This window comes from Bos grunniens, chromosome 5 (assembly GCF_055505025.1).
Source record: "Bos grunniens cultivar Pamir isolate PY7600 chromosome 5, Bosgru_T2T1.0, whole genome shotgun sequence".
Taxonomy (NCBI): domain Eukaryota; kingdom Metazoa; phylum Chordata; class Mammalia; order Artiodactyla; family Bovidae; genus Bos; species Bos grunniens.
In genome coordinates this window covers 103,451,878-103,468,648 of record NC_141169.1, presented here as the reverse complement: position 1 = coordinate 103,468,648, position 16,771 = coordinate 103,451,878, and the positions used below count along the sequence as shown (strand labels likewise).

The window sequence follows — 16,771 nt, the reverse complement described above, 5'->3', positions numbered from 1 at the left end:
TCATTGGAAAAGACTCTGATGCCTGGAGGGTTTGGGGGCAGGAGGAAAAGTGGATGACAGAGGATGAAATGGCTGGATGGCATCACTGATTCGATGGACATAAGTTTGGGTGAACTCCGGGAGTTGGTGATGGACAGGGAGGCCTGGTGTGCTGTGATTCATGGGGTTGCAAAGAGTCGGACACGACTGAGTGACTGAACTGAACTGAACTGAATGACCTAGTGGTGGAGCCTGAGATAAACGCTGTAACAGCTGTAAGGCTATCGTAAATTTAGAGTTCACCTTCTCTGTGGATAGTTCTGTGTCTGACAATGCCAAAATTTCTGTTTTAAGCCAAGTGCTGCCCTAAGAATAAATTTACAAGTGTGAGAAATTATCAGTACTTTTAATATTGTTGAGCAACCAAGGCAGTGAGAGTTTTTGGAGCCAAGCTCTCAGAGAGAAATAAAATGCACAGGTGAGCCACTTCCCTGATGTCTTTGTTGGTTCAGTGCTAAGAGCTGAGTCTCTGAAAAGCTCACCAGAGATTCTGCGATATGCACAGGCTCAGGGAACATGAAGCACAATTCAGGGTCGGCCTGGGATGTAGAGCCCGATTAGCCAGGACCCAGGCGTGATAAAAGGAATGTGAACTAAAAGTTGACTTTTTGTAAAGAATCAGATCAGATCATATCAGTCGCTCAGTCATGTCTGACTCTTTGCCACTCCATGAATCACAGCACGCCAGGCCTCCCTGTCCATCACCAACTCCCGGAGTTCATCCAGACTCACGTCCATCGAGTCAGTGATGCCATCCAGACATCTCATCCTCTGTCGTCCCCTTCTCCTCCTGCCCCCAATCCCTCCCAGCATCAGAGTCTTTTCCAATGAGTCAACTCTTCGCATGAGGTGGCCAAAGTACTGGAGTTTCAGCTTTAGCATCATTCCTTCCAAAGAAATCCCAGGGCTGATCTCCTTCAGAATGGACTGGTTGGATCTCCTTGCAGTCCAAGGGACTCTCAAGAGTCTGCTCCAATACCACAGTTCAAAAGCATCAATTCTTTGATGCTCAGCCTTCTTCACAGTTCAACTCTCACACCCATACATGACCACAGGAAAAACCATAGCCTTGACTAGACGAACCTTTGTTGGCAAAGTAATGTCTCTGCTTTTGAATATGCTCTCTAGGTTGGTCATAACTTTCCTTCTCAGGAGTAAGCGTCTTTTAATTTCATGGCTGCAGTCACCATCTGCAGTGATTTTGGAGCCCAGAAAAATAAAGTCTGACACTGTTTCCACTGTTTCCCCATCTATTTCCCATGAAGTGATGGGACCAGTTCCCATGATCTTCGTTTTCTGAATGTTGAGCTTTAAGCCAACTTTTTCACTCTCCACTTTCACTTTCATCAAGAGGCTTTTTAGTTCCTCTTCACTTTCTGCCAAAAGGGTGGTGTCATCTGCATATCTGAGGTGATTGATATTTCTCCCGGCAATCTTGATTCCAGCTTGTTCTTCTTCCAGCCCAGCATTTCTCATGATGTACTCTGCATATAAGTTAAATAAATAGGGTGACAATATACAGCCTTGACATACTCCTTTTTCTATTTGGAACCAGTCTGTTGTTCCATGTCTAGTTCTCACTGTTGCTTCCTGACCTGCATACAGATTTCTCAAGAGGCAAATTAGGTGGTCTGGTATTCCCATCTTTTTCAGAATTTTCCACAGTTTATTGTGATCCACACAGTCAAAGGCTTTGGTATAGTCAATAAAGCAGAAATAGATGTTTTTCTGGAACTCTCTTGCTTTTTCCATGATCCAGCGGATGTCGGCAATTTGATCTCTGGTTCCTCTGTCTTTTCTAAAACCAACTTGAACATCAGGAAGTTCACGGTACACATATTGCTGATGCCCAGTTTCTATCTTCTTCACTTTCTTTCAAATAAACCGATCAACCCTAAATCAGGTGCCTAGAGGAAGGAAAATAAGATTCTTTCTCAGGGATTTCTGCAAATTTTCACCTATAATGTCTATCAATCAAAAATACCCAGTCAGAAAAGAGAAAAAAATTGACAAAAGTTTATAAAGAAAAAATGCTTTAGAAAGAAATGTACAGGACATCCAGCTATTGAAGTTACCTAACAAGATGTTTAAATCACCGTGAATGAAATGTTCAAAGAATGAAATGTGTAGATAATATTTTGTCAGAGAAAAGATCACAAAGAATCTAATAAAAATTCTAGAATTGAAAAAGTCCATATGTGAAATAACTCAGAGGATGTGTGTAACACCCATCAGACCAGCACAAGATAGCAATAGTAAAAGTAGACAGAATGAAGCACAGAAAGACAAAATTGGAAAATATAAAAATGTACTTAGATGCTAAAAAGTTCTAACATTCATATATACTAGATACCTAATGTCCTAGATACATAAAGCCACAGTAGACAGAACTAAAGGAAGAAGTTTAGAATCCACAATTTTCCATTTTATACACCTTGATGGTATTTAAACATCCAGAAATCTTAACATGCACTGAGAAGTAAGGTCTATGCCTCCTTCCCTTGAAGCTCTGCTGACCTTTGTGAATTCCTGGCAAGCAATAAAAGAAAGTGAAGGTAGCACTGCTCACCCTTCAGCCTCCTCTGAAGTCACTCAGGACTTTTGCTTTAGGGCTAGTCTGCCCTGTTAAGACTTGTCCTGTAGAAACTGTCAGGTACAGGTCTCTGATCACAACCCAGCTACAGTTCCAGTTGCCAGGCTTGTTCATGAACCATCCTGGATCCTCAGCCCAGTGGGTCCTCAGATGATTTTAGCCCCAGCTAACATCTAACTGCAACCTCATAAGAGAACTGAAGACAGAACTGCCAAGCTAAGCACTTTTCATTTTCATGGAAAATTGATGGGGAACAAGTAGAAACAGTGACAGACCTCATTTTGGGGGGCTCCAAGATCCCTACAGATGGTGACTGCAGCCATGAAGTTAAAAGATGCTTATTCCTTGGAAGAACAGTTATCACCAACCTAGACAGCATATTTAAAAGCAGAGACATCACTTTGCCAACAAACGTCCATCTAGTCAAAGCTATGGTTTTTCCAGTAGTCATGTATATATGTGAGAGTTGGACTATAAAGAAAGCTGAGAGCCAAAGAATTGATGCTTTAGAATTGTAGTGCTGGAGAAGACTCTTGAGAGTCCCTTGGACTAGAAGGAGATCCAACTATTCCATCCTAAAGGAAATCAGTCCTGAATATTCATTGGAAGGACTGATGCTGAAGCTGAAACTCCAATACTTTGGCCACCTGATGCAAATAACTGACTCATTGAAAACGACTCTGGTGTTGGGAAGGATTGAAGACAGGAGGAGGAGGGGATGGCAGAGGATGAGATGGTTGCATGGCATCACCAACTCAATGGACATGAGTTTGAGTAAACTCTGGGAGTTGGTGATGGACAGGGAGGTCTGGCATGCTGCAGTCCATGGGGTCTCAAAGAGAAGGACACAACTGAGTGATTGAACTGAACTGATCTCAGTAGTAAGGAACCTGCCTGCAATGCAAGAGACTTAAGTGATGCGGGTTTAATCCTTGAGTCAGGAAGTCCTCCTGGAGAAGGAAATGACAACCCACTCCAGTATTCTTGTCTGGAAAGTCCCATGGACAGGGGAGCCTTGTGGATACAGTCCAGGGGTCACAAAGAGTCAGACATGACTGAGCAACTAAACAACAACAGCAACATACAATATTTCGGGCTTCCCAGAAGGCACTAGTGACAAAGGTTCTGCCTGCCAATGCGGGAGATGCCAGAGACACAGGTCAATCCCTGGAGTAGGAAATGGAAACCACCTTCAGTATTCTTGCCTGGAAAATTCCATGGACAGAGGACCCTGGCGGGCTACAGCCCACAGGGTTGCAAAGAGTCAGACATGACTGAGAAACTGAGCATGCAGCCATGCAAATTGTTAGATCCTTTGTTCTGAAATATGGTGAAAGCCTCATGATTTTGTGCTGATTTTCTGTCTGGATTATTTGCTGAAGGTGGAGTAAGGGCATTCCCCACTATTATCATAGTGTGGTCTATTTCTCCCTTTAGATCTGTTAGTGTTTACTTAATATATTTAGGTGCTTCAAGGGGAAGTATACATTTATGATTATTCTTCTTCTTGATGAATTGACCCCTTTATCATCATATAATTGCCTTCTTGTTTTCTTGTTACTATTTTTGGCTTAAAGACTGTTTTGTCTGATGTACTGTAGCTACCCCTGCTCTCCTTAAGTTTTAACTTCCCATGGAATATCTTTTTCAGTCCCTTTGCTTTGAGCCTCTGTGTTAGTCATTCAATCATGTCTGACTCTTTGTAACCCCATGGACTATAGCCCCTACAGTCTCCTCTGTCCATGGAATTCTCCAGGCAAGAATACAGGAGTGGATAGCCATTCCCTTCTCCACAGAATCTTCCAGACTCAGAGAGAGAACTCATGTTTCCTGCATTGCAGACAGACTTTTTACTGTCTGAGCCATCAGAGAAGTCACTTTCAGTCTCTATGTGTCCTTAAATCAGAAGAGAATCTTGCTTAGGCAGCATATAGTTTAGTCTTGTGTTTTTATACATCTAGTAACTCTTTCTGAGTAATGAATTTAATACACTTACATTTTGACTAATTATTGATATATAAAAAATTCCTCATTTTAGTCTCTCAGTCGACTGTGTCCAGCTCTTTGCAACCCCATGGACTACAGCACTCCAGGCTTCCCTGTCTATCACCAACTCCCGGTGTTTACTCAAACTCATGTCCATTGAGTGAGTGAGGCCATCAAGCCATCTCATCCTCTATCATCCCCTTCTCCTGCTTTCAGTCTTTCCCAGAATCAGGGTCTTTTCCATGAGTTAGGTCTTCACATCAGGTGGCCAAAGTATTGCAGCTTCAGCTTCAGTATCAGTCCTTCCAATGAATATTCAGTGCTGATTTCCTTTAGGATGGACTACTTGGATTTCCTTGCAGTCCAAGGGTCTCTCAAGAGTCTTCTCCAACACCACAGTTCAAAAGCATCAATTCTTCGGAGCTCAGCCTTCTTCACAGTCCAACTCTCACATCCATACATGACTACTGGAAAACCAGAGCTTTGACTAGATGGACCTTTGTTGGCAAAATGATGTTTCTACTTTTTAATCTGCTGTCTAGGTTGGTCATAGCTTTTCTTCGAAGGAGAAAACAGCTCTTAATTTCATGGCTGCAGTCACCATCTGCAGTGATTTTGGAGCCCTCAAAAATAAAGTCTGTCACTGTTTCCATTGTATCCCCATCTATTTGCTATGAAGTGATGGGACCAGATGCCATGATCTTAGTTTTCTGAATTTTCAGCTTTAAGCCAACTTTTTCACTCTCCTCTTTCACTTTCATCAAAAGGCTCTTTAGTTCTTCTTCACTTTCTGCCATAAAGGTGGTGTCATCTGCATATCTGAGGTGATTGATATTTCTCCCAGCAATCTTGATTCCAGCTTGTGCTTTATCCAGCCCAATATTTCGCATGATGTACTCTGCATAGAAGTTAAATAAGCAGGGTGACAATATCCAGCCTTGACATAAGGCTTTCCTGATTTGGAACCAGTCTGTTGTTCCATGTCCAGTCCTAACTGTTGCTTCTTGACCTGCATACAGATTTCTCAGGAGGCAGGTCAGGTGGTCTGGTGTTCCCATTTCTTTAAGAATTTTCCACAGTTTGTTGTGATTCACACAGTCAAAGGCTTTGGAGTAGTTGATAAACCAGAAATAGATTTTTTCTGGAACTCTCTTTCTTATTCAACGTTCCAACAGATGTTGTCAATTTGATCTCTGGTTCCTCTCTCTTTTCCAAATCCAGCTTGAACATCTGGAAGTTCACAGTTCATGTACTGTTGAAGCCTGGCTTGGAGAATTTTGAGTATTACTTTGCTAGTGTGTGAGATGAGTGCAAGTGTGCAGTAGTTTCAACATTCTTTGGCAATGATTTTCTTTGGGATTGGAATGGAAACTGACCTTTTCCAGTGTTGTAGCCACTGCTGAGTTTTCCCAGTTTGCTGACGTATTGAGTGCAGCCTTTCACAGCATCATCTTTCAGGATCTGAAATAGCTCAACTGGAATTCCATCACCTAGTGGAGGTGTTCATAGTGATGCTTCCCAAGGCCCACTTGACTTTGCATTCCAGGATATCTGGGTCTAGGTTGGTGATCACACCATCGTGGTTTCTGGGTCATGAAGATCTTTTTTGTATAGTTCTCTGTGTATTCTTACCACCTCTTCTTAATAACTTCTCCTTCTGTTAGGTCATACAATTTCTGTCCTTTATTGCATCCCTCTTTGCATGAAATGTTCCCTTGGTTTCTCTAGATACCAAGAAATTCCTAATGCCATCTTATTGCTTTCTGACTGTTTTGTAGTCCCAGTGCATTGTTTTGTTCTGCTGCATTGTTTTGTTAGGCAGTTACCATGAGTCTTACATAAACATATTATATATATGTAACAGTTCATTTTATGCTGATAGCAACTTAGGACACCTACAATTGTTCCAGTTTTTAATCCTTCCTTTCATAGTCTGATGTCACATTTTATCTTTTATGTTGTGTGTTTGTTAACAAATTGTAACATCTACCTGTTTTTCAGGCCTCACAGTGGTAAAGACCCTGCCTGCCAATGCAAGTTCAATCCCTGGGTTGGAAAAATCCCCTGGAGAAGGAAATGGCAACCCACTCCAATTTTCTTGCCTGGAAAATCCTACTGACAGAGGAGCCTGGTAGGCTACAGTCCATGGTGTTATAAAGAGTCAGACATGATTGAGCTGCACGCACGTGCGCACACACACACACACCTTGTTTTTACTATTTTTTTCCTTTAACCTTTATACTATAGTGAGGTGGTTAATACACCATTCTGGTACAGAATTAGAGGTTTGTAAATCTCACTTTATATTCACCTTTATTAGTCTATTGTATACATTCATTTATTTTCATGTCACAAATTAGCAGTATTTCATTTTGGCTTGAAAAAGCCCTTTCAACATTTCTTATAAGTCAGGTCTAGCAGTGATGAACTAAATCCCTCAGCTTTTATTTCTCTGTGAAAATCTTTACTTCTCTTTCCTATGTGAAGGATAACATCACTGATAGAGTGTTCATGACTGGTAATTCTTTTTCTTTCAACACGTTGAATAAGTCATTCCACTCTCTCCAGGCCTATAGATATTTTTCTGAGAAATCCACTGATAATCTAATGAGCGTTCCAATGTAGATGACAATATTCTTTCCTGCTACATTAATGATTATCTGTTAAAATGTTGACAATTTCATTATACAGTATCCAGGAGAAGGTATTTTTGCATTCAGGTAATAGGGTGATCCTTTGTGAACTTGGGTGTCCAAGTCTCTTCCTTATGTTTGGAAAGTTCTTGGCTATTATTTATGTAAATAAACTTTCTCATATCACCTCCTTCTTGACTCTAATTATTCTAATATTAGGGATCCTTCCTGAATCTTAATTTTTCTAATATATGTATGTTGGGTGGAGATTCAGAGATCACATAGGATTTTTTTACTCTTTTATATTCATTTTTCTTTATTCTCTACCAATTGAGTTGTTTCAAATTTCCTATCCTGGAGTCACAGATTCTCTCTTGAATGTTGTCTACTCTATTTTAGATACTCTCTGTTAGATTTATCTCATTTCACTTATTTAATTTTTCATGACCAATATTTCTGTTGGTTCTTTGTTATAATTTCTGTCTCTTTGTTAAATTTCTTATTGTTTTATTCTTCTGATTTCATTGAATTGCCATTTTTGTAGCTCATTGAAGTTCTTCAAAACAACAGTGTTGGATTCTTTCTGCTGCTGTTAAGTCGCTTCAGTCGTGTCTGACTCTGTGCAACTCCATAGACAGCAGCCCACCAGGCTCCACCATCCCTGGGATTCTCCAGGCAAGAACACTGGAGTGGGTTGCCATTTCCTTCTCCAGTGCATGAAAGTGAGAAGTGAAAGTGAAGTTGCTTAGTCATGTCCAACTCTTAGCGACCCCATGGACTGCAGTCCACCAGGCTTCTTAAGCTAGATCAAAATTCTGTCATCAACATGTGACTGTCAGTTTCGAGGATATTTGTCACCATTTGTGGTGATGACATCTTTCCATCTTAATGGTCCTTTGCACTGCTGTTTTTTTGCATTTGAAGTAGTAGACAACCCTTGCCCCTCAAATCTTTAGTAATTACCTTTAAATGATATATACTCTTCTCTGACCTTGTATGGATATACACACTTGGTGTTCCTTGCTCCTTCTGTTGCAGAAGTTTTAACTTTTTTGTCTTCTCTGGTTCTTACCACTCACCAGGCTGGCTTCTGGAAACATCTCTTTTGTTTGTAGAAGATTCTACTTCAGCTCAAGTGTGTGGTTACCCTCTTACCCACAGGTCTGCTCTGTTTTCCCGAAAACATTCCATTTACTAGAGTTTACTCTCACCCTCCACACTTGGGAATACACACAGGGAGCTGTCAACAGAGTAGAGGTAGGTGTGGGTTGAGTACTGAGGGCACTGGGGATGCCCACAGGCCCAGAGACAGCAATCCTTCTGTGAGGTTTCCCCAGAGGCTTGTGCAGAAGTTTCTTGTTGAAATCTTGAGTACAGTCAGCAAAAAGTGCATCCATCTTATACCCTTTGACATTCTCAATAACCTTTCACATCCTTTCTCTGCCCCCAGTCATGAGGTCTGGCCCCAGAACTCTTGGTGCTATTAGAAAGAAAAGGGTTTCTCCAGGTGCCTCCCACTGAGCTGGGGAGCTGGACACTGACAGATTTTTTCTCTTTTTCCCCAAGGAAAAGTTCCCAAAGCCTAGGTCTCCTCCATGCTGTGTTGCCTTGGAAGGAGGGACAGCACTGAAAAAGAACTCTTAGCACCTGCTCTCTTTCTTGTTTTGTTTTTTTTTTTTTTCCCACTCCAGTGTTCTTGCCTGGAGAATCCCAGGGACGGGGGAGCCTGGTGGGCTGCCATCTATGGGGTCACACAGAGTCGGACACGACTGAAGTGACTTAGCAGCAGCAGCATAGATTGTTGAAATCTACCCTCAGGAATCATGGACTTCTCTTTGAGAAGTTTTCTCTTAGCTGTAGGTGTCTGACCAACTCAGCATTCTCCAGGTTTCTCCAGGTTTTCCCTGACCATTGCCTAGAGGGGTTGGAGTAGGTTCACTGGCTCCTGCTGACTGCACAGACCTTACAAAGGACTCACTTCCTATCACTGGGTGCACAAGTGAATGAACATCCTCCTGGTCCCTTGGCATCTAGCACCAGATTCCACAGCTTTCAAGGAGGCTCCTTTGATCATGGATATACAGCTAATTCATTGTTTAAAACAGAAACAAATGGACAGACATCTTACAGCACTATGATGCTTTTGACAAGACTTTTGAATATTTAGTTCACATGAAGAAATGTTTTGAAAACGACCACTTGAAAAATTGACACAAAAAGGAATGTGTGTATATTAGTTACTCATTCATGTCCAACTCTTTGTGATCCTATGGATTATAGCCCACCAGGCTCCTGTGTCCATGGGATTCTCCCGGCAAGAATACTGGAGTGGGTTGCCACTGTCCTTCTCCAGGGCATCTTCCCAACCCAGAGATGGAACCTGGGTCTCCTGTATTGCAAGCAGATTCTTTACTGTCTAAGCCACAAGGGAAAAATGAAAAGGAAATCTGAATAATCCTGATTTCATTAAAAATACTGAACATGTAATTAAAGCTTTTCTAAAATAACAACATAAACCAAACAAAAAGCTAACAACTACAGGCTTATATATATTTCAAAATAAATTAATAATATTGTATGGTCCTCTCTGGTAGTTAAGACTCTGCCTGCCAATGCAAGAGACATGGGTTCCATCCCCACTCCAGGAAAATCCCACATGCTGTGGAACTACTATGCCCATGAGCCACAACTACTGAAACCTGCTTGCCTTAGAGAGTATGCTTTGCTTCAAGAGAAGCCACCACGATGAGAAGCCTGAGCACCACAACTAGAGGGAAGCCCCCACTCACTGTAAACAGAGGAAGCCCGTGTGCAGCAACAAAGACCAAGTGTAGCCAAAAATAAATAAATAAATCTCTAACAATAATAATCTTGTGTGAGATTAAAATGTCCTGAATTTCAATGGATGTCTTTGTAGTTAAAAAGTGCATGCTGAGTAAAGGAACCAGATATGTATAAGTAGTTTTATGAAAGTTCAGAAAGAAAAAAAATGCTGAGTGAGATATAAGCTCATTACTTATACATTGCTCACTAAGATTACATGTAGGTAAATAATAATGTTTATTTTTAAATGTATTATTCCTCTTAATATTTCTTGTCATGACTTGAAAATGGATTAACAATTAGAAGAACCGTTTCATAAAAAATAAAGATATTTTGTGAAATATCTATCTTTTGAAGCCAGTTTTCCCTCACTCTCTGCTCTTGGGGACATTTCACTCCAGGAGCATCCTGAGTAACAGTAGCCCTTCCCCCTCTCTTACCTGAGCAGATCACAGAGGCTGTGTCGCCATGGGAACAGTCAGGACCACCCAGGACAGTCACAGGTCAACTCCACAGAAAGGACTCTGCCCCCAAGCAGTGAAATTGGACTGTTGAGATCTGATCACCTCCTTCCATAAAGTGTGATCCTCTGTGGGTAGAGATGGCGACTCCACAGCTGAGCTGACGACAGACAACATTGGCATTGGCCAGAGTCCAGTGGGAGGCACAGAGCGCCCTCCATTGTCCAGAAATGTTCATCTCCACCTGCCCCTCACACTGAGAGGAGCCGTTTGTCATGAGCTGGACTTCTGAGTATGCTGGTAGGAGAAGATAGGACTTCAGCAAAATCTCACAATTTCTCACCTGAACAGAGTGTGCAGGGAGGTTAAGTCCTGATATATATCTCACCTGAACAGATGACCTGAACAGCTCCACTGTGGTGACAAATGCCCCCTGGACAGGGTACTCTGGGGCAGAAGTGGAGCTTACGTTCCTCCCCTTTACATCTGAACTCTTCAGCCCAGACCCGGCCATCTGACTCTCTGAAGGGCACGTGTCCCAGCACAGACACAGCCTTGCTGCATCCCAGCTCCACACAGATGACCTGGGCAATGGGGAGTGCAAAGTTCCCATCAGACACTTGGGTCCAGTGTTCTCCAGAATGTACTTCTACTCAGCCTAAGCAGGGTCCATCCCCTTCAACCAGACGAACAAATCCTAAGAGGGAATAACAACAAAACCAGTGAGTCTTCATGATCCTGGCTTTACAAATGGAAACAACACATCACAGGCAGTGATGTGAAAGCTTTTCTTTTCCATATTAGGGCATGGAGAGAGAATTTGACAATTAGTGTCACACTTGCATTTTCATGAGCAAGTTTCTGAAGAGAAATTCAGAAAAACCTGCAGGATCAATGCGGGAGGGCTGAATCCCAAGAACTTATGCTCTGAGATTGTTTAGAAATGTGAATTCCTTGGTCTAGAAACCTGAAAATTACTGGGCCCAAGACAGATCACTGGAATAGCTAAATATATATTTTAGCATTGGGTGCAGAAGTAAATTTTCCATTTAGAATCTGGGACCTACAGACCCAAGGAAACTATGTAATATGCAGGCACTTAAATTTGAACACAGAGATATGCAGAACAGAACCCACCCTGAAGGACATGGGCTATGATCCAGACAAGTTTAGAAAGCTTTCCTGGGACTTGTGGGGCTAATATTCTGATCAGTTTTGTCTCACAGGACCTAGTCCCCAAGTGACTTAGGTTAGGAAAAATCCTAAGGCTGGATCCATGAGTGCATGCCAACTTGTAGACAGGTGACAGCTCAAGAGTAGAAATACAGACACTATCACTAAATCATTCTTATGGCATCACATTTTGTTTTTCCCATATGTTTATGGTAAAAATTCCAAGAATTCATTAGGTGATCTCAGTGGGAAAGATGATGAGTTAAGAAAGTTCAGAGAGTCATAGAGAGGGGATTGGTCCTGATCATCTCTCTTGAAATCCCAGGATTTATCAATAACCTGGGAGACAGGGAGTTTTCAGTGGGAGTTTTCCAGACAGCTGTGTTTATAAATCACTTCCTATTAGAGGCTTTTCTTCTGAGTCAGGAGTCACAGAAAATCCTAAGGGATGTTAGTAATTGATTTTAATACTGTCACGGTGAATGGGCTTCCTAGGTGGCTCTAGTGGTAAAGAACTCACCTGCCAAAGCAGGAAACATAAGAGATGTGGGTTTGATCCCTGGGCTGCGAAGTTTCCCTAGAGGAGTGCTTGACAACCCACTCCAATATTCTTGCCTGGAGAATACCATGGGCAGAGTAGCCTGGCAGTCTACAGTCCATAGCGTTGCAAAGAGTTGGACATGACTGAAGCAACGTAGCATGCACTATCATTATATTAATTCTGTATTCCTATCCAGAGAAAACTATGCATTCTTCTCAGGCACACATGGGGTATTCTCCAGAATAGAGGATTTGTGAGGTTACAAACAAGTCTAAACAAATTCAAGAAGATTAAATCATTTGAAGAGTCTTTTATCACCACAGTGGAGTGAAACTAAAAATCAGAGATGATAAGAAAACAGGAAACTAAATAAATGTATAAAAATTGAATAACACACTCTTATTTGGGGATTGCTTTTTCTATTTCCATAAACAATGCCACTGGACTTTTGATAGGGATTGCATCAAATCTGTACATCACTTTGAATAATACAGACATTTAACAATATTAATTCTTCCAGTCTGTGAACATATGATAACTTTCCATTTACTTGTATCTCATTTAATTTCATTCATGCATGTTTTATAATTTTAAAAGAATCTGACACACTGCCAAAAATAAAGGAATAGAAAAGAGGAAGAAGCCAGCAAGCAAACAAGCTATAACTTGGAGAGTCCCAAGTCAAAGAAGTGTCAATATGAATAAAATATAAACATTTAGGGAAATACTAGTGGAATAAGTTTCTAGATATTACATCACCCTCTGCTCCTCCTATCTGCCAACTAACTCTGCCATCCTTTTTCATTTCTTCCACTTCAGATAAGCAAGCACCATCTTAAGAAATACAGATGGATGGAAAAAAAAAAAGAAGAAGAAGAAGAAGCAACTGCTGTAGAAGTTAAGTGTAAATGAGGCATGTGGCAGGTAAGATGGGATCACAGGAAGTTTTGAAACTAAAGAAGGGAAACCAAATAAAAATCCATCACTTGGCCAACAGAGGAACACATTTTGAAAAGAATGATGGTAACTCACTGGAAAAAAAAAATTAATTCTTCAAATACAACTCCCTGGTTTCTGAGTGTGTTCTGATTATTTTTTGCTAGAGTTTTTACTGGTAAATGATTGCCTAGCAATTTCCAGCATCCAACCAAAAAATTACTAGAATTCCCCAAAAAGGAAAAAGTAACTCATTACAAGTTTTTTAAAAGAATAGTTAAAAATGGATTCTGAAATTTAAGAGATGATTGAATTGGCTGATAAAATCTTTAAACCACTAATGAAGCTTAATGAAGCATAAAAATAAACATAGAGAGAAAACTAAAAAGAAAAACAAATGAGACTTCTAAAACTAAAAATACAAAATCTGGAATGAACAATTATTTGGATTAATTTAACAAGAGGTTAGACATTGCAGAATAAAAGAATTGGGACTATCTAAGCACAAGCTGAAACAGAAAAAAAGAAAAATATGAATGGAAGCTCAATGGCCTGTGGAAAAATATCAAATTATATGTGTTTTTAAAGATTCAGAATAAGAAATGAGTAAGAGAAAATGTTAAATGACAGATGGAATTCCTCCAAATTTAATGAAAGTTGTAAACCCACTGATCTAGGAGGTTAAACAAATCCCAATTGAGATAAAGAAAACATTCTTAGAAAACCCTATAGTACAATTGCTGAAATTCAGTGATAAATATACAAACAAAAAGACAGTCTTAAAAGCAGTCAAAAAATTTGTCACATTATATAGAGGTAAAAATGATAAGTTGTCCTTACTTTTTGTCTGAGGCAATTTAAGTCCCATAACAAAGTCAAAACATATTTAAAGCATTGGACCTGGGAGTGAGGGAGGTGTTAACCTAGAATTCAGTCACATATGAAAATACTTTTCAAAATTGAATGAAAATTTAAATGATTTCAGATAAATGATGATAGACTTTGATGTCATCAGACATAACACTGCACAAAATAGTTACAGAAAGCTCTTTAGGCTAAAGGCAAATGATAACAGATGACAATGTGGATCCACCCAAAGCTATGGCTGCTGCTGCTGCTGCTAAGTCGCTTCAGTCGTGTCCGACTCTGTGCGACCCCATAGACGGCAGCCCACCAGGCTCCCCCATCCCTAGGATTCTCCAGGCAAAAACACTGGAGTGGGTTGCCATTTCCTTCTCCAATGCATGAAAGTGAAAAGTGAAAGTGAAGTCGCTCAGTCATGTCTGACTCTTCTCTACCCCATGGACTGCAGCCTACCAGGCTCCTCCGTCCATGGAATTTTCTAGGCAAGAGTACTGGAGTGGGGTGCCATTGCCTTCTCCAAGCTATGGAGACTGCACTAAATAGTACCTCTTTGGGTAAACATAAAAAAGCTTATCTCATTTTTAAAATAATAGAATATATAAGGCAAAAATAGTAGCGGCACATTATAAGATTTGTAATGTAATTATAAGCAGAACATATGACAAGAACAGGCGAGTGGAAGTTTACTATAGTACGTGTGACATTGTGTGTTGTGACAAAATGTCATCTCAAAGTAAACTGTGATTAAAAAGTAAAAATTCAACACTATTAAAACTCCTTAAAAGGTGATATGGCTAATGAAACAAAAGAGTAAATAAAATAGAATACTAAAAAACACTCAAAGATTAAAATAGGAACCAAAAAAATATAGAACAAATAGCAGGCCAGCATACTTAAACCAATAATTACATTAAATTTAAATAATTTAAAGACTCCAAATAAAAACAAGACATTCAGACTAGATAAAAATATATGAATAAATCCATACGCTGTCTACAAATATCAGTTCAGTTCAGTTCAGTTGCTCAGTTGTGTCAGACTCTTTGCAACCCTAGGGACTACAACCTACTCTTTGTAGGGACTACAACCCACCTACTCTTTGCAACCCTAGGGACTACAACCTACCTACTATCTGTAGGGACTACAACCTACTCTTTGCAACCCTAGGGACTACAGCACGCCAGGCTTCCCTGTCCATCACCAATTCCCAGAGCTTGCTCAAACTCATGTTCATTGAATCACTGATGCCAACCAACCATTGCATCCTCTGTCATCCCCTTCTCCTCCTGCCTCCAGTCTTTCCCAGTATCAGGGTCTTTTCCAATGACTCAGTTCTTTGCATCAAATGGCCAAAGTATTGGAGTTTCAGCTTTAGCATCAGTCCTTCCAATGAATATTCAGGACTGATTTTCTTTAAGATTGGTTTGATTTCCCCATAGTCCAAGGGACACTCAAGAGTGTTCTCCAACACCACAGTTTAAAAGCATCAGTTCTTCAGTGCTTGCTTTCTTTTTAGTCCATCTCTCACATCCATACATGACACTGGTGCCAATTTCCACCTTGGCTCAGGCCAAATACACTTAGACAAGATTGAGCCCTTATCATGTATCATTTCATACTCTATTAACCTCAATGCCCTTAGTTTTGCTCCAGCTTCTGTGTTGTAATTGCCAAACTTCAGGTTTCCTGCAGCCTCAGGATCCCCACAAATAGGATGTGAGCTCCCCACCCAGGTGAGCCAGTGTGATGAGATTAGCACCTGACACAAATCCCACTTCTTGTCCTCTCCTGTGACCTAGTGACCTTCAAACACACCAATGATATCCCCTCAAGCCTTTTCATAGTGTAATTATACACATATCATGATTATTGTTTCTTGTTCATGGGTTTTCACACCCCATTTTGGGTCATCTTTTCTATTGGCACCTCTCCCTTGTACCCACTGCTGGCACTCTGTCTCTCTAGGACCTGTGAGTATAATACACTTAATTTGCCTGCACCTTTCCTATATCCCCTTGTGTACCTGCACTTGTCTGACCATCCCATGAAAGAATACAACAAGCTCCCATGATGAACCTAATTCCTAGAAGTCCAGCTGGGCAGTTGTACATGTATGAAGTATTTGACCTATATCCCCACTTCCCATGATTTATAACAGAGACCTGAAGGGTTCAGTGACCAGTGGGTATGGAGACTTACATCTAGTAATAAGCAAGACCTTTGGCTTCTGTGAGCATCTAACATTCAATGCATCACTGGCTCACTAGAATGTTCACCGAAGAATGTTCTAAAGGCTGTGATCCATATTTTCATAGTTTTATTCTGGGAGTGAGACTGAGGCTTCTCCTACTGGGGATTCCATTCTGGATCAGACAGCCAGACAGCCCTTACCTGAGCAGGATGCTCCAGCATCTTTGTCATGGGAATGACCCTTGGGACGATGGTCTTCAACAGTAGAATAACTACACTCTGTGATAGCTGACTCTGGCCCTTTGCAGTGAATATAATGAAACCAAATGGGTCCATTTCCTGGTCCAAATTTAGCCCGTTTGGGAGCATCAACAGCAGACCCACACCCCAGGTGTCTGCACACCACAGCTGCCTCCTCCAAGTTCCAATTCAGATCATTCACTGTTCTCCATTCTCCTTGGTGCTTCACTTCCACTCTCCCCTCACAGCTGTGGGATCCATCCTTCAGCCTCAACTCCAGAGCTGCAAGAGA

The 16,771-nt window shown here is 40.9% G+C and overlaps 1 protein-coding gene across 1 annotated transcript in view; it reads right to left on the bottom strand.

Annotated features, from left to right (window-relative positions):
* LOC147372829 (antigen WC1.1-like) overlaps positions 1-16,771 on the bottom strand; it is an 86,111-nt gene that overhangs the window by 3,475 nt on the left and 65,865 nt on the right. The window contains exons 7-8 of the mRNA XM_086404352.1: positions 11,005-11,119; positions 10,701-10,832 (exon numbers count right to left, since the gene is read on the bottom strand). Coding sequence (XP_086260478.1) covers positions 10,701-10,832; positions 11,005-11,119 — 247 coding nt within the window. The remainder of the gene's footprint in view (positions 1-10,700; positions 10,833-11,004; positions 11,120-16,771) is intronic.